General features: G+C 54.1%; 1 protein-coding gene and 12 non-coding genes across 13 annotated transcripts; 5 read left to right on the top strand and 8 right to left on the bottom strand.

Moving 5' to 3' along the window:
• Positions 1-155: 155 nt before the first annotated feature.
• On the bottom strand, positions 156-228 carry TRNAM-CAU (transfer RNA methionine (anticodon CAU)). The gene has a single exon. It is a non-coding gene; the product is annotated as a tRNA-Met (tRNA).
• A 119-nt stretch (positions 229-347) lies between these two features.
• On the top strand, positions 348-429 carry TRNAS-GCU (transfer RNA serine (anticodon GCU)). The gene has a single exon. It is a non-coding gene; the product is annotated as a tRNA-Ser (tRNA).
• A 1,438-nt stretch (positions 430-1,867) lies between these two features.
• Positions 1,868-1,939, bottom strand: TRNAP-AGG (transfer RNA proline (anticodon AGG)). The gene has a single exon. It is a non-coding gene; the product is annotated as a tRNA-Pro (tRNA).
• Positions 1,940-5,018: 3,079 nt separating this feature from the next.
• Positions 5,019-5,090, bottom strand: TRNAP-CGG (transfer RNA proline (anticodon CGG)). The gene has a single exon. It is a non-coding gene; the product is annotated as a tRNA-Pro (tRNA).
• Positions 5,091-6,238: 1,148 nt separating this feature from the next.
• Positions 6,239-6,311, top strand: TRNAA-UGC (transfer RNA alanine (anticodon UGC)). The gene has a single exon. It is a non-coding gene; the product is annotated as a tRNA-Ala (tRNA).
• Positions 6,312-6,826: 515 nt separating this feature from the next.
• TRNAS-UGA (transfer RNA serine (anticodon UGA)) lies at positions 6,827-6,908 on the bottom strand. Its single transcript has one exon. It is a non-coding gene; the product is annotated as a tRNA-Ser (tRNA).
• Positions 6,909-7,162: 254 nt separating this feature from the next.
• Positions 7,163-7,234, bottom strand: TRNAA-UGC (transfer RNA alanine (anticodon UGC)). The gene has a single exon. It is a non-coding gene; the product is annotated as a tRNA-Ala (tRNA).
• Positions 7,235-8,738: 1,504 nt separating this feature from the next.
• TRNAP-AGG (transfer RNA proline (anticodon AGG)) lies at positions 8,739-8,810 on the top strand. Its single transcript has one exon. It is a non-coding gene; the product is annotated as a tRNA-Pro (tRNA).
• Positions 8,811-9,129: 319 nt separating this feature from the next.
• Positions 9,130-9,201, top strand: TRNAA-UGC (transfer RNA alanine (anticodon UGC)). Its single transcript has one exon. It is a non-coding gene; the product is annotated as a tRNA-Ala (tRNA).
• A 295-nt stretch (positions 9,202-9,496) lies between these two features.
• On the bottom strand, positions 9,497-9,568 carry TRNAP-AGG (transfer RNA proline (anticodon AGG)). The gene has a single exon. It is a non-coding gene; the product is annotated as a tRNA-Pro (tRNA).
• Positions 9,569-11,109: 1,541 nt separating this feature from the next.
• TRNAP-AGG (transfer RNA proline (anticodon AGG)) lies at positions 11,110-11,181 on the top strand. The gene has a single exon. It is a non-coding gene; the product is annotated as a tRNA-Pro (tRNA).
• Positions 11,182-11,484: 303 nt separating this feature from the next.
• TRNAA-CGC (transfer RNA alanine (anticodon CGC)) lies at positions 11,485-11,556 on the bottom strand. Its single transcript has one exon. It is a non-coding gene; the product is annotated as a tRNA-Ala (tRNA).
• A 5,762-nt stretch (positions 11,557-17,318) lies between these two features.
• On the bottom strand, positions 17,319-17,606 carry LOC128791107 (feather beta keratin-like). Its single transcript, XM_053948469.1, has one exon. It carries the CDS (start codon positions 17,604-17,606, stop codon positions 17,319-17,321), a length of 288 nt encoding a protein of 95 aa, XP_053804444.1.
• Positions 17,607-20,031: the final 2,425 nt, after the last annotated feature.

Below are 20,031 nucleotides of genomic sequence, written 5' to 3'. Positions count from 1 at the left end.
CCTAACTGCTTGTCTGCCCCGCGCCCTTAAGAGCTCGAACCCCCTGGGAGCCGCCAGCTGTGGGGGCCGGATGAAGGCCTCGGTAGTATCTGGGCCGGGCGCACTGCGGAGCCACCTGGCGTGGCCACGGGGAAAGAAAAAAAGACCCAAAACGTTGCCCTCTCTGAGGCTCAAACTCAGGACCTTCAGAATATGAGACTGACGCGCTGCTTACTGCGCTAAGAGGGCATTGAACCTAACTGTTAGCGTCGGGCCTCCAGCAGGTAAGCAGGTGACGAGCTCGAGACGGGCCTCAGGGCTGCGGCGGCCGCGTCAGGTCGGCAGGGGGCTAGAAGTTCACTCAGTGGGACGAGGTGGCCGAGTGGTTAAGGCGATGGACTGCTAATCCATTGTGCTCTGCACGCGTGGGTTCGAATCCCACCTTCGTCGGGATTTTGTTGCCGCGTGGACGAAACTTCGGGGTGGTGCTCGGATTCTTGAGGCACACGGGGACTCGGCGGCGGGTGCGGGAGGGGAAATGGTACCAGCAGGTGCCTGGTCTACAGTGGCATCTGCATCCTCCCCAGGATCAAAAGTCACTCGTGCCCTGGAGATTTTGGGAAGGGGATGGCAGAAGAAATTGACACGGTGTCTAAAGGGCCAGCCAAGGTACATATGTGGAGGGGTGGGAAGTCTCTTATCCAAGACTCATGGAGAAGAAAGCACTTAGAAAATCCTTACATGAGCGATTACTGCTGAAAGTAGCTTTTGAGCAGTCAGGCGATAACCTTCCAAAACGTAGAGTGCGATAGGGAAGCAAACTGGGACAAAGGAAGTGTGAAACTGTGGATGGATACCGTGGATACTATGGGGAGAACAGGCAGAGAAGGTATAGGAGGGTTTTTCTCATCAGAGTTCTTGGTAATTATCCCCATTCATTGTTACTGGGAAAAAAAATGCAGCAAAGTGGGCAAAAGGCAAAGTGCAAATCTGATCCTGCATGTGGTGGGAATCCAGAGAGGCAGAGGAAGGCGCTCTGGCCCCACACCACCCTGAGCCCCCACTGGCACCGGGATGCTGGGTGTGGCTCTGGGTGATTTACCTGGAGAGGGATCCAAACAGCTTCCTACTTCCCACCCAGTGGGGATTAGCCCTCTCCTATGGCTCATCCTGGCCATTGGACAGGTGTGGGCACCCTGGGAAGGTACCTGAGATGCTGCCAGGTCTCTCCAGCCAGCCCTGCCAAGTGTAGGAACCTGGAGGGTGGGCTGTGGGCTGGGCAGCCATACCGAGGGAAACAGATCCTGCTGCTGCTTGTGGGTCTTGCAGGCGCCACGGGGCAGGAGCAGGTCCTGGGTAGGAGGGACCCTTTGGTGAATTTATATGTCCAGCGGGGGACCCTGGGGACCCTGAAATAAGCTTTCAGTAAAAACGTGCACCTAAACTGCTCTGAGTCAGCATCATCATTGTGAGGGGCAAACAGGGGCAGTGGGGAAGCCCCAGCAGTGCCCCAAACTTGTGCCAGGAAGGAAAAGCAGACTCCCAGGCACCATTGGAAGTGGAATCCAGGATCTCCTGTTTACTAGACAGGTGTTTTGACCAGCTGAGCCAGGGCCCTCACCTGCCCCACTGCCAGGGGTGCCCCATGGCCACAGACACAGCCCTTCCTATGCCATCCCCATCCCGCTGCCAACTCAAAAACAGGGTCACTCTGGAGGACCAATGGGTTGGGACTCCAGGGACAGGGCACAGCCCCCTGTGACGCTCCGTGTGCCACGCTAAGCTCAAAGCTCTACGGGTACCCCTGAGGGGTAAAAATCGATGTCTGGGGTCCCGTCGGGCTCTGCACCGGCCAGGCGATAGCAGGGTGGTGATGCCCAAAAAGGAAGGGCTCGTCCGGGATTTGAACCCGGGACCTCTCGCACCCTAAGCGAGAATCATACCCCTAGACCAACGAGCCGGGGTGCACTGCCCCTCCCGCGCCTCGCCCTCGCCCTCGCCCTCGCCCTCGCCCTCGCCCTCGCCCTCGCCCTCGCCCTCGCCTGGCCCGGCCCGGCCCGGCCCGGCCGCTGCGCGGACGCCGCTGCCCGGGGACCCCGCCCCGGGGCCGCTCCCTCCGCGCGGCCCGCGCCCGCAGCCCCGCCGGGACACCGCGACATCAGCGCCGCCCACATGCCACCCCCAGACACCCCGGACACCCGCTCCTCCGCACACTGCCCCGCACCCCGCCCCGCTGCCCGCCGCAGCGCCCCGCTGCCCCCACCGGAGCCACCGCGCTTCCCCCGCCCTGCCAACGCCGCTCTGACGGCCGAGGCCTGAAGGCCTTGGACTCCAAATCCAACAGGGCTTCGCTGCGCACGTTCGAATCCTGCTTACAGACGCGGGTTTTACCTGACGCCCTGATAACCCCATTCGGAGTCCCGGGAGAAGCTTGATACAGAAAGCGTCATGAACAGCCAGACTGCCCTAAGCCTTACCCTCTCTTCTCTCTCTGGCAGGCTTCTCCAGGATTTGCTATACCGGAGGCGGAACATCCTGAAGTTGTTGACTGTTATTACTCGTCATACATAACCCTGTCTCACATCTATGGGGGAGCAGTGTACCCCGCCTTGGTTGGGTGGGAGATTGGTGTTTTACGTCCGAGTGGTCCTGGATTCAACTGTTGGATGAATTTGCTTATTTGGCACCCACTATCCTCTTCCTTCTGAGCTGCTGGTCCCCCTAGCATCGATGTTCACCCCAAGAGAGCCACCCTGAGCCTCGTGGGGAAGTTAAAAAAAGGCTTCCTATGTTCTGCAGACTCCAGGCAGAGTAGCGAAAGAGCCACGAGATTTTTACGCAACCTTGGCATACCAAGACACAGCACCTAGCCTTTCCTGGGCAGCTCTGGCAGCCTCGCAACCAGCAGAGAGGTGGATGAGAAGGCAAAAGGACATGAGAATGCTAAGGGCTGATCTGAGCCACATCTCTCTCCCCCAGCAGCATCTTGCCACCAGTCCTTTAGAGTCTATCTTTCCTACAGGGATGTACCTAGCCACCAAGGGTCACCCTCAGCGCTGGACATGGTGGGTGGCCAAAAGCAGGGGTTGTCTGGGAGTTGAAGCCAGGACCTCTTGCACCCAAAGCAAGAATCATACCCCTAGACCAACAAGATGGGATGCACCCCTTCTGTCTCCCACTCTACTTCTCCCAGACCCTGTTGGGGGTTTGGGGGCAGCCGGGGTTCTGTGCAGCCTCTCACACTCTGGGCGCAGGGAGGTGCCTCTTGCTGTGGCCATGAGATGCCAGATCCAGCATCTCCCACCCCCCAGCCCCTCTTTTCTACCCCAAAGACCCTCACCGGCCCTTGCAGGAGTTGGAATGGCCGGTGCTTTTTCTGCCACCTTTTGCTGTGGGGCATCCTGCAAAGGCGATCTCCTGTGAACGGTGTTTGTCCTCAGTGGCAGCAAATGGCCGTGTCTGAGTGCCAGGGGCTGTCCGTGCATGGGGTCCTGCGGTGCTGGGGGCAGGGGTTAAGGGGGGAGTGCAGTGAGCAGTGTGGGAAGTGTGAGTTGGTGTCATGTGTGAGACGTGGAAGAGCTGTAAAGGGTTACACGGGTGCGTGTGTGTTGGGTCCCTGCGCAGGCAGGGTCCCGTGTGGCAGTGTGTGCACGGAGTGGCATTTTGCCTGGCAGCGAGGTGTCGGGATCTGTGATATTTAGATGCTCCTAAGATTGTAGAAAGTCTTAGTCTTTCAGCCCCACTGCCAAAGAAATAGTTGTAATTCGTCTGTGCTGGTTTTCAAGGTTGTTTGTTTCTTTTTATCTAAAATATTTTCTCTCTGACCTGCAGCAGGTCTGTCTTGCAGGACAGTGCGCGGGGCTCTGCCCCTCAGTGGGACATTCTATACTATTCTATACTATTCTATACTAGAAACTGCGTGTGCTATATTTACAATAACGTGCCAATATCTATCACCCATGTTGAACAGTGTGTCCCCAGCCTAAACCAATAGAAAAATGCCAACACCACAGTGAAACATGGAGGGCATGAAGAAGAAGAAAAAGGACAAGGCATGCCCAGTTTCCTCCATCTTGCCTCCTTTGAACCCCTTATCTAGAATCCTAAAATTCTACTTTTGCACCCGTGCCACACTAATTACTACTGATATCAAACACTCAGAGCTTGTAATTCATCCTGTAAGACTGAAAAGTCTTTTCCATGGACAGAGATCAGAGACAGTGTCTCTGGGGGCTCTGTACAGGCGGGTTTCTGACCCCCTACCAGGGTCCCAGACATTACAGGGCAGCCAGAGAGGGATGCCCTGGATTCCCACAGTGAGGAAGTGTCTGGGATATCCTAGGCACCCTGGCTTGTTGGTCTAGGGGTATGATTCTCACTTAGGGTGCTGAGAGGTCCCGGGTTCAAATCCCAGGTGAGCCCTTCTTTTTGGGCGCCCAGCGCCCCCCTGCCACTTGGCTGGTCCCCCCAGCGCCGGTGATCGCCCCAAGAGACACCGTGAGCCCCGTGGGGAAGGCACCCTGGGTGCCTCCACACTCTACAGCACCCAGGTAAGGAGAGAGATCTCCACTAACATTTCCTTGCCGCCTGCTTTGGGGTGCCAAGGGGCAATCTCAGGTGAGATGTGCTCGCAGGCAGCCCCAGGATTTCTTGTGGGGCATCAGGGGAGTCTGTGGGGGCCTGAATCCATCAGAGAGGGGTCTGGAGAGGCAAAAGGACATGGAGATGCTGGGAGTTGATTCTAGGCGACCATGCATGCAAATCAAGCGCTCTCCTGCTGAGCTACATCCCCCTGTGCAATAGCAAGGGGAGTTGGCCAAGTGCCCTTGCCCCACTCTGCCCCCGCGGCTCCAAACCCGACTGCCACAGGCTGCGCTGCACTCTTCCCACTGCTGCTTCCAAGGCGCTCCTCCTGGTTTAAGGAGGTGCCCACCCAAAACACTGTCCCCATTGCTGCTTTGCAGGCACTGCTTCCCACCCTTCACCCCCGCCCTTCACCACCACATCCCAAGGCACCCATGTCTGGGTGTCCAAAACAAGGGCTCGTCCGGGAGTTGAACCCGGGACCTCTCGCACCCGAAGCGAGAATCATACCCCTAGACCAACGAGCCACATGGCACAAGTAGTGAAGAAAACCCTTTTTTTAGTTTGAGTACCCACAAAACTGCCTGAGATGAGATGGGATTTGTGGCACCTCTGTTTGTCTCTGATGGATGGTCACCATGGAGAGGTCACCCTTGTTCTTCCCTGGCTGTGGGGATGTCACCTGGGCATACATCGCAGGTTGCTCCAGAATGCCAGAGACTGGAATGGCAGAAACAACTCAAACAATGCTCTATTTCCCAAACAATCAGGGTTAAATGAAGAAAAAGGGGTCACACTGCTTTTGATGTTGAATAAAGCTGAAACCAGCCTGACTCATCAAACTCAAATTTAAACATTCTGATAGTGATATGAAGATATAGTAGATCTGGTAAAATATCTGAATAGAGGAACAAACAAGTAATATTACTGATAACTTTAGTAAAGCCGTTGAGCTGGCACAGCTGGGCTGGACATATCTGTCTCACCAGAAAAGTCCATTCTTTTATAGCATAAAAGTCCCATATTTGAATGGCAGGGTTTTCTGATAAATCCTTTCTTGAAGTGTATGTGTGGAAATTCCCCCCTGGGGTGGAGACACTCCTCAAGGTCACTCCTTAAGACTGAGGCCAAGAGATTTGCCCCCAGTCATTGGTTATTCTGGGTGACAAACATCAACCTTTACTTAATAATTGGTTTTGGCAGGTTTAATATATTTGCTTTAATATAATTGTTTCAATATTCCTTCACAGTGCACTATGTTGTGATAGTTGTTATAGCACCTATATTGTGTAGTAAATAATTCTGATTAAGATTTTTTTTTGTCTAATCGTAATAAATCATATGTATTTGTGTAAATATTTATTTTAATATTTATTTTTAATCATGCAGGATAAAGCTGTATAAAGTTTCTACTACACCTATACAATATTTTAGAGATAAACTGCAAAATCTGGGGCTAAGGTTGGATCCAGCCACACCCAGGCTCCTCTTAAACGTTTAGAAAGCCAGGGGTTCCTCTCTGCACCTCATAATTCAATGGGAGTTTCTAAACTTCGTCTGAAGCTTCCACTCTGCCCAGCACAGCATGGCTATGTGCTGCATCTGCCTGGTTTTAAAATGGGGCCACGAGGAACAGGGGGGTCAGCAGAACCCCCAGATGTGGGGAGCCCAGGCAGGGGATGTAGCTCAGTGTGAGAGTGCTTGCTTTGCATGTAAGAGGCCCTGGGTTCAACCCCCCAGCATCTCCAGCTTTTTTTTTCCCTCCTCAAACCCACCTCTTCCACAGGCCAGTGATGATAGACTTGCATCTACCTCTGGGAGGGCTCCCCAAAGGTGAGGGATGCACCATGGCAAAGCTTCCCCCTGAGGCTGCAGTGGCAACATTACCTCCACTGCCCTGACAGCTATTTCCCAACCCAGGAGGGAACCAGCCCTGGCCATGGCTGAGCTGTGCCTGTGCCCATGGGCACTGGGCAACACCATGCTCCTGGCAGTGATGGGACCATCCCATCCCAGGGGCCACCCAGCTAGGGAGGCTGCCTTTGCCCTGTGTGCCAGGCAGTGCCTCCCCATCCTTGCCCTGACACCGTAGAGCCCACGACTGGCCACAGGTGCCCAAAAGGAGGGGTCATACAGGAGCTGAGCCTAGAGTCCGCAAGCCCACCGCTCCTTCCCTGTCCACTGCTCTCCAGGGATCAAAATCCTGAGGGAAGGGGTCAGTTACCCTGGCACCCCACACCATCCAGCCATGGGTAAAACCTGTCACTGTGAGCAGGATTTGAACCTGCATAGGGAATCCCTATTGGATTTCAAGTCCAACACCTTCACCCCTTGGCCATCACAGCCACTAGTAGCCCTCATTCAGGTGACAATAGATGGGGACACCCCACTTTGCCTCAGGTTATGCCATCCCCCAGCCTGGTGTGGGGCTCTGCTCAGCCCCAGTACCCACACCTGGAGGTTTGGGAAAAGGGATCATACAGGAATATTTACCGATGACTGGAAAAAATTCAGGTGCCTTGGCCACAAGACAGGCAGCACAGGAAAGCATCCTCCAAGGATGCCCAGGGATACAGCAGGTCTTGTAGGGGAAAAGACATAGAGATGCTGGGGGTTGATCCCAGGGCCTCTTGCACGCAAAGCAAGTGCTCTCCCGCTGAGCTACATCCCCCTGTGCAAGGCAGGGAGACGGCCTGGCTGAGTCCCCTCATCCTTGGGGCATACACTGCCAGCCTTGGGGGGTCCATCTTGCCCACCCAGCCAGGAAGGGGCACCCAGCCCTCTGTGCCAAAGCCTTGGTTATGCTGCAGTCCCATGTGCCAGCCAAAGAAGTTAGGTGCCCAAAAGGTGGGCTCATCAAGGAGCTGAACCCAGGACCTCTCACGCCTTAAGTGAGAATCATGCCCGAGATCTGTGGCCACCAATTCTGGGAGTTGAGGAGGGTGGCTGATGTTGTCTTTTGCCCCTTGGCACAGCTTGGAACAAGGAAATATCTTATGGTGCCCAGGAGGTGGGGCTGGCATTTGGAGGTGTCCATGGTGCATAACTTCCCTGAATCCAGTGGCCACAGGGGCAGGTGGACCATGAAGACAGTGGGGACTCTTGGGCACCACCTTGCCCTTGCACAGGGACATGTACCTCAGCGGAAGAGCACTTGCTTTGCATGCAAGAACCCTTGGGATCAACCCCCAGCATCTCCATGTTATTTTGCCTCTCCAGACCCCTCCCTGTTGGTTGTGGGGCTGGCAGAGCCCCCCACAGACCCCCCCCCCCCCAAAAGCACTGGTACTGCCTGAGGGCATGGCAGGCCCAGGAGTGGGGGGACAGCAGTGGTGCACAGTGGGTGCCACAGCCCATGCCCTCGAGCTGCCCAGCCCGAAGCTGCCCAGCCCGAAGCTGCAGTGACTGGAGGGGAACAACGGGAAGACCCCAGAGGGCTCTGTACCTCCAGAGAGAAACAGGACAGGCTCTGACCAAAGCAAAAATTCCTCTAGGAGTGAGACCCATGTCTCATCATACCTTAAGGTGGAAACACACTGCAAACCTGCATTGTTGGGCACCTTGGCCCCACTGCCCTGGGCTTGTGTGGGTCCCAGCTGGCCTGTCAGTAGAAAGAGATAACCTCATCCGCGAGAGGATTTCCCCTGACCCCAGAGTGAGTGGTCCATGACTCCCTGCACTATGATGCTACTTATTCCTTGATAGCAGGAGGGGAAAAAAAACAGGCCATGACCACCACGATTCCCATCCATGCAGGTAAAACCCGCGGCTGTGACAGGGAAGCCCTGTTGGATTTGGAGTCCAAGGCCTTCAGGCCTCGGCCGTCAGAGCGGCGTTGGCAGGGCGGGGGAAGCGCGGTGGCTCCGGTGGGGGCAGCGGGGCGCTGCGGCGGGCAGCGGGGCGGGGTGCGGGGCAGTGTGCGGAGGAGCGGGTGTCCGGGGTGTCTGGGGGTGGCATGTGGGCGGCGCTGATGTCGCGGTGTCCCGGCGGGGCTGCGGGCGCGGGCCGCGCGGAGGGAGCGGCCCCGGGGCGGGGTCCCCGGGCAGCGGCGTCCGCGCAGCGGCCGGGCCGGGCCGGGCCGGGCCAGGCGAGGGCGAGGGCGAGGGCGAGGGCGAGGGCGAGGGCGAGGGCGAGGGCGAGGGCGAGGGCGAGGCGCGGGAGGGGCAGTGCACCCCGGCTCGTTGGTCTAGGGGTATGATTCTCGCTTAGGGTGCGAGAGGTCCCGGGTTCAAATCCCGGACGAGCCCTTCCTTTTTGGGCATCCCACACCATGGCCACAACACAACACGCTGCAAACATACCCTCACATTCACACTCGCACTCGCCACCTCCGCCCGGGCCACCACTGCAGCCTTACATGACCTCGGGTCTGGAAAATTACTTCCCTGCTCTGCCCCACACTTATTCCCCGTCTTCCAATCCCCTCACCACTCCAATGACACCTAAGGGAACCGCAGTGCCTGCAAAGACCTGAACCCCCTTTCCCCAGCTTGGGCAGCAGGGGGAGGCAGCAGACACAGGCATTTTCTCGGAGGGAGGAGAACACCAGGGCAGACCTTGTGTCAGGGGGATGTAGCTCAGCGGGAGAGCGCTTGCTTTGCATGCAAGAGGCCCTGGGATCAACTCCCAGCATCTCCATGTCCTTTTGCCTCTCCAGACCCCTCCACATACAGGGCCCCCACAGACTCCCCAGATGCCCCACAAGAAATCCCCGGGGCTGCCTGCGAGCACGTCTGACCTGAGATCGCCTCCTAGCACCCCATGGCAGGCGGCAAGGAAATGTTAGTGGAGATCTCTCTCCTTACTTAGGTGCTGTAGAGTGTGGAGGCACCCAGAGTGCCTTCCTCACGGGGCTCACGGTGTCTCTTGGGGTGATCACCGGTGCTGGGGAGACCAGCCAAGTGGCAGGGGGGCGCTGGGTGCCCAAAAGGAAGGGCTCGTCCGGGATTTGAACCCGGGACCTCTCGCACCCTAAGCGAGAATCATACCCCTAGACCAACGAGCCAGAGTACTTACGGTATCCTGGACACTTCCTTGCTGCCAGGCAAAATGCCGCTCCATGCACACACTGCCACACGGGACCCTGCCTGCGCAGGGACCCAACACACACGCACCCGTGCAACCCTTTACAGCTCTTCCACGTCTCACACATGACACCAACTCACACTTCCCACACTGCTCACTGCACTCCCCCCTTAACCCCTGCCCCCAGCACCGCAGGACCCCATGCACGGACAGCCCCTGGCACTCAGACACGGCCATTTGCTGCCACTGAGGACAAACACCGTTCACAGGAGATCGCCTTTGCAGGATGCCCCACAGCAAAAGGTGGCAGAAAAAGCACCGGCCATTCCAACTCCTGCAAGGGCCAGTGAGGGTCTTTGGGGTAGAAAAGAGGGGCTGGGGGGTGGGAGATGCTGGATCTGGCATCTCGTGGCCACTGCAAGAGGCACCTCCCTGCTCCCAGAGTGTGAGAGGCTGCACAGAGCCCCGGCTGCCTCATTGGGCAGCTCCAGGTGATCCAATGAGGGCCCCACATGTCGCCTTGCACACTCCACTCCCATCCAGTCACCACATGGTTTCCTCCCTGACGGAACTGCAGGTTTCCCCTGGCAAAATCTGTGATGTCTGGATCCCTAAAGCAGCTCAAGATGGGGAGTCCAGCATGGGCATCCCAGGGCCGAACCAGCATGGGCATCCCAGGGCCCCCTCCCTGCCCGGGAGAGTGCTTGTTTTCCGTGCAAGAAGCCTTGAAATCCACCCCCAGTATCTCCATGTCCTTTTGCCTCCCTGGGCTCCTCTTTGCTGATGCAGGGCTTCCAGAGCTCCCAAGGAAAGGCCTGGCGCTGCCTCCTGGCACCTCAAGCCTGTGTAGAAATGCCCATGGCTCTTTCCCTACCCTGCCCAGAGGCTGCAGGGCACTGGAGCACTTTGTTTTCCTTCCCCACGAGTCTCAGGGTGCCTCTAGGGGTGCACATCAGTGCTGGGAGAGGCAGGAGGGCTAGTGGTGCCCAAGACCTCTTCTGGGAGCTGGACCAACGAGGCGGGATGCACTGCTCTGCCAGAGATGTGGGACAGGGTGGTGAGGAGGCATCCACTCAGCAAGACAGGAAACGGTTCCACCTCCCTACGCCACTCCCCTCAGTGTCTTTTTCCTCACCTCTCCCGGGTCTGCCAAACCTGGAGGATGCCGGGCGTGTCACTGCCCCGGGGGTATCACAACTCCTGGCTGGGGCTGCGCTGGATGCCAATGACCTTCTCATATCAGCTTCTACTGGGAACCCCAGCGAGGGCACCCCAACACTGGCAACATAGGTATCTGGGCAATGGGTAAAATCGCTGTAAGCAGGATTGAAACCTGCACAGGGAATCCCTATCGGATTCGGAGTCCAACGCTTTCACCCCTCGGCCATCAGAGCGGCAGGGCCCATGGTGCGGGGGGCACGGTGGCCATAGGCTGCACCATGCTGTATTTTGCCAGAAAGTGGGGAAATGTCTGGGATGTCCCACGCCATAGAGAGAGTGCTAAAACAACTTGTGGGCCCCGGCTCGTTGGTCTAGGGGTATGATTCTCGCTTAGGGTGCGAGAGGTCCCGGGTTCAAATCCCGGATGAGCCCTTCCTTTTGGGCACTCGTCACTAGATTCCAGGCACGCGTGGGGCGACGCTGCCTTGCACAGGGTACACGGGGGCCTGATATGGCCCAGCTATCGTCGGGATTGGTCCTCTCCTGAGTGGGGAAGGGGCTGCCGGGGCAGTGGGGGACGGCAGAACGTGGGGTCCGTGCTGCATTTCGGCCGTAAGTGGGCGGCACAGCCATGGTGCGAGGAATCGCCTTTGGGAAAACCTGATGCAAAAGGAGTTCATCATCGCCGCCTCGTGGTGGAAGTGAGGGGGGGAAAAAAAAAATCACGAAAATGACTGGAGATGCTGGGGATTGAACCCAGGGCCTCTTACATGCGAAGCAAGCGCTCTCCCACTGAGCTACATCCCCCACGCAGATATGGGCGTGAGGGGGACATTCTCCTGGCACTGCAGGAGTTATGTTTATCTGCTAAAAAATGGCGTTAGCTGAATGACAGGTGCTACAGCCACCCCATGGGATGCTGTCTGCCGGGAGCTGGGGGATGAAAGGGCTGGTCATCCTACGCCTGGTCAGCAAAGAGCAGCAGGGGTGCAGTCCCAAAGGAGGAGTTGTCCTAACAAAGGGTTGCCTCCAAAGCCAGGGATTTATCCAATGGAGGGCTTTCCCCCAAAAAGGAGGGGTGTCCTAGGGTGATGTTATGATGCTCATATCCCCAGTCGTGTGTTCTTTTTACGCTGCATATTCTATTCTGTGCCTTCAAGACTGGCTCTGAGATCGAAGGCAGGGAGAAGAAGAAGCACGGGGTTTTGCTCTCAGCCTGCACTCACTCCTTCACATTCTGCTGGAACACAGAACTCCACTGTGCTGTCTGGGCATGGATGGGGCAGAACAGGGCCCTCCTTTGCATTTTACTTACTTTAGCTAGCTGAGGCAGTCCAAGTTTTCCCCTGACTGCTTTTCTTTACCTTTTCTTGGATTTGTTCGAACCTGCTCCGGACTGGGACCCAGGGAAACACCAAGAGCTCCCACTTTGTGCCCTACTCGGGGCAGCAGCCTTTCCCAGTGCCAGAGGGACTGAGAACAGAGCAACCACCTTCCAGAGAGATTTTCTGAATTTGTCGTCTCATCAGAGCGGCAAATGAGTTTTGTCATCTGGCATTGTTCACTTTTTTTTTTGCTGGGGAGTGCTTTGCCTGGTAAATAGTTTTTTTCCACTTCTCTCTGAGGAAATTCTTCCCAAACCGATTGGGGGGAGGGACCATGTGGGTTTGCTTTCTGGAGGGGGCCCTTTTTGGACGTTTTCTTCCAAATTTGCCCTAAACCAGGACAAGGGGTTGTATCCAAAGGAGGGTTTTTCCAGGAGTTGAACTCGGGATCTCTTACAAATGTGCAAGACACCTATCCCTACACCAGCAATCTGGAGTGCTGCACCCCTTTTGCCTCCCCAGCCCTACAGTTTGGATTTCGGGGTACAGCTGAGGCTGTGCTTTTCCCCAGCACACCTACAGCCTTGAGGAGGAATTTCCAGGCCAGCCATGCCTGGAGGCAACCCCAGGGCCTTTTGACAGGACTCTGGCAGCCCTGCATCCAGCAGGGAGGAGTCCAGGGAGGCAAAAGGATGTGGAGATGCTGGGGGTTGATCCCAGGGCCTCCTGCATGCAATGCAAGCACTCTTCTGCTGAGCGACATTCCCTGCTCCAGTAGCCCTTTGCTGCCAACCCTTGAAGCTCCATACTGCCTGCAGGAATTTGCCAAACCAGGACGTGGGACCACCCCTGGTCCAATCCATGTCACAGCCCCACAGGTCCCAGTGTGGCTTTGGTGTGGCTCCTGACAGACAAGAGCTGCGAGTGCTGGGTAACTGTCTGCTCTTTTTTCCCAGCTCCCATGGGGGTTACCAGGGTGCTGGTGCTCCTATGGGGTGCCATAGGGGCACAGTTCCAGGGCAGGACATGGGGAATTTTCCAGAACACAGTTCCTGAGGGTTGGGCTGCCTGTAGCTGTGCTGGGGTGGGAAGATGAGCTGCTGCAGGAGCCCAGCTGCTGGGGACCCCCTTTCACCCAGGAAGAACGGTGCAAAGAGATGATTTGCAGACAGGAGCGAGCCTCCAATGCCGATTGTAAGACGTGGCTGTGCCAGAGCAGAGATTCCCCCCATCCAAACTCCCTGAACTGACTGAGGGGAACTGGGAGGTTGGTTCAGCCACAGCCTTTCATATCACAGAGGGGTGGAGGGGAGCAGGAAAGGGAAACACTGCACCCCATGGTTGCCAGGTCTTGTAACCCCCCACAGACACCCAACTCCTTCAACCCCACATAACCGGCGCTGACAGGAACTACCCCACACAGCAATAACTACATCACACTGTCTCTATAGGACACGAGAAAGCACGATGCGAGCCGCTGCTATTGTCAAGTTAAAAAGGCAAGTTTATTTTTCTGACTCCAGCATTTATAGTTTTCCAAAGGTGACAGTGAATTGGAGGTTGGAAGTGCCACCTCTCCAACAACACTGGACAAACTACCAGTCCATCAAATTTCTCCGCCTCTATGAAGGAATGCAAAAGAATAGGTTATTTACAGAAAATGTGTGAGAAAGTTTGCTACAAGAATGTAAACTCAGAAGGCTTTAGAAAATCTTAAAAAATCAGGGCAACATCACACCTCTCCTCTTTCGGAGGCATGCAGACACCTCTCAGCAAACGTGAATTAACAGGTCTGGAATGTTTAATCAAACAATTCTTGAGTATAAAACTTAGATTTCCTCCCCGGACCCTGCAAACCATTGGGATCTGGGCTCCACTTTCATTGCGCTCATTCCAGTCTCTCCCTGAGGGCTGCCCTCCACAGCAAAAACTCAGAGCAGAGGAAGGTGTAGGACAGCCAGGAGCGATGTCTGCTGGTGATGTGGGCTCAGGGTGACACAGTGCTGGTGGAGCCAACAGGGCTGCAGGATGCAAGTCTTGTGAGCCCCATTCCTACACGGAGTACCAGGAGGGCCAGACCAGCATGCTTGTGCCTTTTAATTTACCTGCTTCTTCCCCCTTGACTCACACATGTGGGCAGGCTGTTATTTTCCTGTTTTATGGGATCTCCAGCCCTGGGGAAGAACCAGAGCCCTTGGCAGAGCCACTGCCTGTCTGGCTCCCCAGGTGTGGCAGGCAGGGCACTCTGAGTCCCTGCCCTGTGCTTGATCCATGGGTTTGTGGGGTGGGATATCCTCAGTGGTGCCCTCTCCTCCCTCTTATCCTGGCCATGCAGCCACTTTCTTTCCCCTTCCTCAGTCTGGAAGGTTGCTCCAAGCTCCATCCAGCCTGGCCTTGGACACATCCAGGGACTGGCCACACAAGTCCCATCTCTCTGCTTGCCATGCCTGCAGGGTCCCAGCTCCAGGGGCTCTGTCTCTCACCTGGCTGGCTCCAGGTGTGTCCCCAAGTGCTCTGGCCAGAAGTCCTTGCCCCAGTGAGGAGGATGAGGGATGCTGCCTGTTGATGCAGCTCACCCTCCCAGCATTGCCCTCAGCCCAGTGCCCCAGTGCCTGTCTAGAATACACTTTTGGCAACCCAGTAAAGGCACAGGTGGTGAATCTGTCTTTTCATCCTCTCCCACTGCTGTGATGCACCACAATTTTTGTCTTCTCACCTGGATGTGCAGAGAAGCTGAAGATTGATGTGCTGTGTTGACCCTCCAATAATCCAACCACCACCAATCCCAGCCCCACCACCAGCACCATGCTGCCTGGGGCTTCCATAGTATCATAGAATATCTTGAATTGGAAGGGACCCATAAGGATCATCAAAGTCCAACTCCTGGCTCTGCACAGACACCCCAGCAATCCCACCCTGTGCCTGAAAGGGTTGTCCAAATGCTCCTGGAGCTCTGGCAGCCTTGGGCCTGTGCCCATTCCCTGGGGAGCCTGTTCAGTGCCCCACCACCCTCTGGGGAAAGAATCTTTTCCTAATCCCTTAACCTCCACAGGCAAAGTCTCCATTACAAACAGTCCCACTCACTTGCAATCTCAGCAATTTCCCCTTTTCCAAGCTCTCTGTGCTTGTTCCTCCTCAAACCATGACTTCCCCTCTCCTTCCCACCTCGTCCACCCCCAGGGTGGGAAGGTACCTGTCCTTCAGGAGCCTGAGGGTACTGAATGACCACAGGGAGCAGGTTTCCTCCAAGATCATGAAACAGCTGAGAGAAGATGGGAGGTGGGCAGGAGACATAAACCTCAACCGGCATGGCCAGAGGGTGGCACCTGGGCCATACTCCAAGCTCTTCCCAAAAATGCTTCTGCTGTTTTTGAATGCTATTGGTAGGCAATGCTGGGACAAAAACCCAGGACCCAGCTATTTCCCTCCATGTGCTTCCATCTGCTGAGCAATATTTTTCATTCCCGTCTTGTTATGTAGCTCTATGTTTCTCACCGGAGCCTTTGGCTGCACTTCCTCTACAGAAACCTGTATTTAGGGCCTGATCAGCAGGTCTGGGGGGTCCTGCCTGGGGCAAGGGCTGGCCTGGGGGGGAAATATGGTGAGTTCAGGACTGCTCTTGAGCTGGGAGCCAAGGGGGCACAGCTCTCAGTTGGAGTCATGGCCCCCATGGGAGACAGAGTCCCCTGACCCTCAGGATAGGCAGTGCTGAAAGGCACCGAGGTCCTCATTTCCCCGATTGTCTGCACTAAGACACCACAATTTTCAAGTCAAATCAAGGAGCTGTGTAGATTTTTGTAGACATTGGATTTTCAGAAAAAAAAAAAAAATCTATATAACCCCACCAGTGGAGTCATTCAGTGCAAAGCTACATAAAAATGTCATTGTTCGGTCCACCTTCTCCCTCCTGGACTGTTCAGTGCAGCAGCCTTAAGGAAGGCAGCTGCATAAGGCCCAGCTTCCCAACAAAACTTCTGCTGGAATTTCAAAGCTTTTTTGATTTTTTTTATTCAAAATTTTGCATCCTAACTCTGCAGACAATTGCCAGAGCTGGGATAAAAATATCTGAGCCATCTTTGGAAGAAAGACACCTCCCTTCTCCTGGTGCACTGACTTCTGAGCAATTGCCATGTAAATTTTCTCCAGATTAGGAGCACCTCAGCAAAGGTCTTCTGGGCAATAAAACCAGTTGAGCTTGGTTAAAGGCTTTTGATGACCAATAGGCTTTCAAGCTCAGCATAATCCCTCATTATAAACACTCACAAACTTTATGCAAATATTCCTATTCCTCCTCTCATCAGCTGAAAAGGTTCTGCCTGATGACCCATGGCATCTTAAAAAAGAGGCTTTACCCAATTCATGACATCTTCCAGAGACATTAGTGTCCCCTATCCATAAAGTAAGTATTGTCTCTTTCATTCTTCACTGTCACCCATTAAACACTGTGTGAGCTTGGCATAAAGAAGCCCGTCTCCCAAAAATCCTACTTCTACCTTTTTCCCTGACTCCATGCCCACCTCCTTAGCTCAGGCTCCCAAAATATCACTGCAAAATGCAGAGTAAATGCCATTTTGAAATGTCAAACCTTCACATTCTCAGGTTCTTGAGGGAAGAGGCAATAAAGTGTGCTCCTGCAGGAATTCCTCCCTGAGCAGGTGCTTGCCGTGGGGCAGGAGGAGAGATTTCCAGGATAAGAAAGTTGCCTTGGGACTGGTTGTGGCAAACCACACACTTCTGTCAGCACAGGGACGAGCTGGGCAGCAGAAACCCCCATTTCATGTAAAAACCAAACCTCCCCAGCAGCAACAAGCTGCCTCCAGGCTCCTGAACAAGGAACAACAGAAGACTCAGGCTATGATGTAGCAAGTCTTTAATGAGAAGGAGAGTGAACCAGTTCAGAGTACAAGTGCCTTTCCCATGCTCAGTAAAGAAATATCCCCACTTTGGGACAAGCTGATCCCTACAAGGTGGCCCCTCACCCCACCACCCCATGATTATCATCTGCCATCTACAGCCAGCAGCAAATGCCATGTAGAACATGGAAATATAAAGACTTAAGTGAGATAAAGGTGTACAGAGGCTTGGGAGTGATGAGCTCGCATGGCTACTGTCCTCCTGGGGCAGCTGCTGGGAAACCGAGGGCCATCTCCTTAGTCCTCTCCCCGAGTCTTGGTGGTGTACTTTCCTTGCCTTTCCTGACCACACCGCTGGCATGGACAGGAGGAGGAGCCTGCTGGGGACACCCTACAGCCTGGTGCCCAGGCACAGCAGTCCTGCCTTGCCCAGCCCCCAGGAGCCCACAGGGATGCCACAGCAGCGCAGGTAGCTCCCGACTGCTGCCGACGCCGTGGAGCCCACCGTGGTGTTCTGCGGGAAGGAGCTGAGGATGGGCCCGGGCAGCGTGACCACAACTGTGGGTGGCTGGATGAAGGCGATGGAGTCCCCACAGCGGCGGAAGCAGGGCTGGTTGCAGCTGGTGGCCAGGGGCTGGGGACCACAGGAGGAGGGCAGGCACAGGTCGTAGCAGGACATGGTTCGGCAAGGATGTGCACCTGAAAGCCAGAGCTGGGATGTAAAAGCAAGGCAGAGGCCGGTCTGTCCCTGCTGAGCCCTCACGCAATACCTCCCATACTAAGAGGCATGGGAGAGCAAGCTAGAGGGTGAATTTGGATGGTTTAGAAACACCAAAGGAAAGCTTCCCCCCACCTTGCCCCATAAACCACTCAGAAGAACGAGGGGAGTTTTGTTTGAGCTGCAGGTTGGTCTGGAAAAGTTGGAGACACCAGGTGCTGGGACCAGAGAGCAGACCCACTCCTGCTCTGAGCTGATGGGGAGCCTTTGGCAAGCAAGGTGGTCACAAGATGCATGTGGTTGAAGCAAAACCCACTTAAATCAACACAACATGAACTGAGCCATCCCATCCCAAAATATAAGGGACATTTGATGCCCATCCATAAACAGGGACATATTGATCTCTGCAACCCAGGCATGTCCTGTTCTAATTTGTTTTCTCCTTCAGCAAGGAAAATCATGCAGGATGCAACTGATTATTTGGTTGCAGACCCTGTAAGCCCTGCATCCTGCAGAGTGCAACCCCTTGCACTCTTCATTTTAGGGCAGAAATACACCCTCCCCTGATGTCTTGTGCAGCTGGAAGGGAAGAGGAAGGGGTGGGGAAGCGGATGGAGCCCGTCTTGACTTACCCAGACGGAGGTGGCAGTGGTGGCAGCTGGAGCAGGTGGTGGGGCCAAGCACTGTCCCAACAATTTTATAGAGTGGCCCAGCCCCCCAGGGGAGTGGGTGTGTGCCTTCAGCTTGAAACTCCCCAACAACCAGCAGTTTTCTCCTGGAAAGCTCCCCCGACTGATTAAACAGTTCCCTCTTTCATCTCTCATGTTTTGCTTCCATGTAATACTGAGTAAGATTGAAATGATTTGGGCTACAGGCATTAATTACCTTCTTTCCTAAAGCCAAGGGACATTTTAGGTCTTTATGCCACCAGGCAGGAGAGTGTTTCAGCAGAATTTAGAGCAGACATATCCCCCACCTTTCTCTCAGCACAACCAATTCAGCTCCCTGATGCACCTGAGGTGAGACCAGAGATGTAAACTGAATGTAAGGAACATCCATTTGGATTGAAATCCTGTGCCAGGAGTCTCATGGATGGCAGGAAAGCTGAGGGGCTGCAGGAGTGAGGACATGAGCGATGTGGACACAGGGACCTGACCTAGACCAGCATGAGCAATTTGTAATGGGTTTGGATGCACTTAGAGGATTTTCTTTCTTTCTTTCTTTCTTTCTTTCTTTCTTTCTTTCTTTCTTTCTTTCTTTCTTTCTTTCTTTCTTTCTTTCTTTCTTTCTTTCTTTCTTTCTTTCTTTCTTTCTTTCTTTCTTTCTTTCTTTCTTTCTTTCTTTCTTTCTTTCTTTCTTTCTTTCTTTCTTTCTTTCTTTCTTTCTTTCTTTCTTTCTTCTTTCTTTCTTTCTTTCTTTCTTTCTTTCTTTCTTTCTTTCTTTCTTTCTTTCTTTCTTTCTTTCTTTCTTTCTTTCTTTCTTTCTTTCTTTCTTTCTTTCTTTCTTTCTTTCTTTCTTTCTTTCTTTCTTTCTTTCTTTCTTTCTTTCTTTCTTTCTTTCTTTCTTTCTTTCTTTCTTTCTTTCTTTTCTTTCTTTCTTTCTTTCTTTCTTTCTTTCTTTCTTTCTTTCTTTCTTTCTTTCTTTCTTTCTTTCTTTCTTTCTTTCTTTCTTTCTTTCTTTCTTTCTTTCTTTCTTTCTTTCTTTCTTTCTTTCTTTCTTTCTTTCTTTCTTTCTTTCTTTCTTTCTTTCTTTCTTTCTTTCTTTCTTTCTTTCTTTCTTTCTTTCTTTCTTTCTTTCTTTCTTTCTTTCTTTCTTTCTTTCTTTCTTTCTTTCTTTCTTTCTTCCGCAACTTCCTTCCGCAACTTCCTTCCTTCTGCAACTTCCTTCCGCAACTTCCGCAACTTCCTTCCGCAACTTCCTTCCTTCCGCAACTTCCTTCCTTCCGCAACTTCCTTCCGCAACTTCCTTCCGCAACTTCCGCAACTTCCTTCCGCAACTTCCTTCCTTCCGCAACTTCCTTCCTTCCTTCCGCAACTTCCTTCCTTCCTTCCGCAACTTCCTTCCTTCCGCAACTTCCTTCCTTCCGCAACTTCCTTCCGCAACTTCCTTCCTTCCTTCCGCAACTTCCTTCCGCAGCTTCCTTCCGCAACTTCCTTCCGCAACTTCCTTCCGCAACTTCCTTCCTTCCTTCCGCAACTTCCTTCCTTCCGCAACTTCCTTCCTTCCGCAACTTCCATCCTTCCTTCCTTCCTTCCTTCCTTCCTTCCTTCCTTCCTTCCGCAACTTCCGCAACTTCCGCAACTTCCGCAACTTCCGCAACTTCCGCAACTTCCGCAACTTCCGCAACTTCCTTCCGCAACTTCCTTCCGCAACTTCCTTCCGCAAC

Source organism: Vidua chalybeata, chromosome 7 (genome assembly GCF_026979565.1).
Source record: "Vidua chalybeata isolate OUT-0048 chromosome 7, bVidCha1 merged haplotype, whole genome shotgun sequence".
Classification (NCBI taxonomy): Eukaryota; Metazoa; Chordata; class Aves; order Passeriformes; family Viduidae; genus Vidua; species Vidua chalybeata.
The sequence above is the reverse complement of the archived record's forward strand: the minus strand, read 5'-3'. Positions and strand labels throughout refer to the sequence as shown.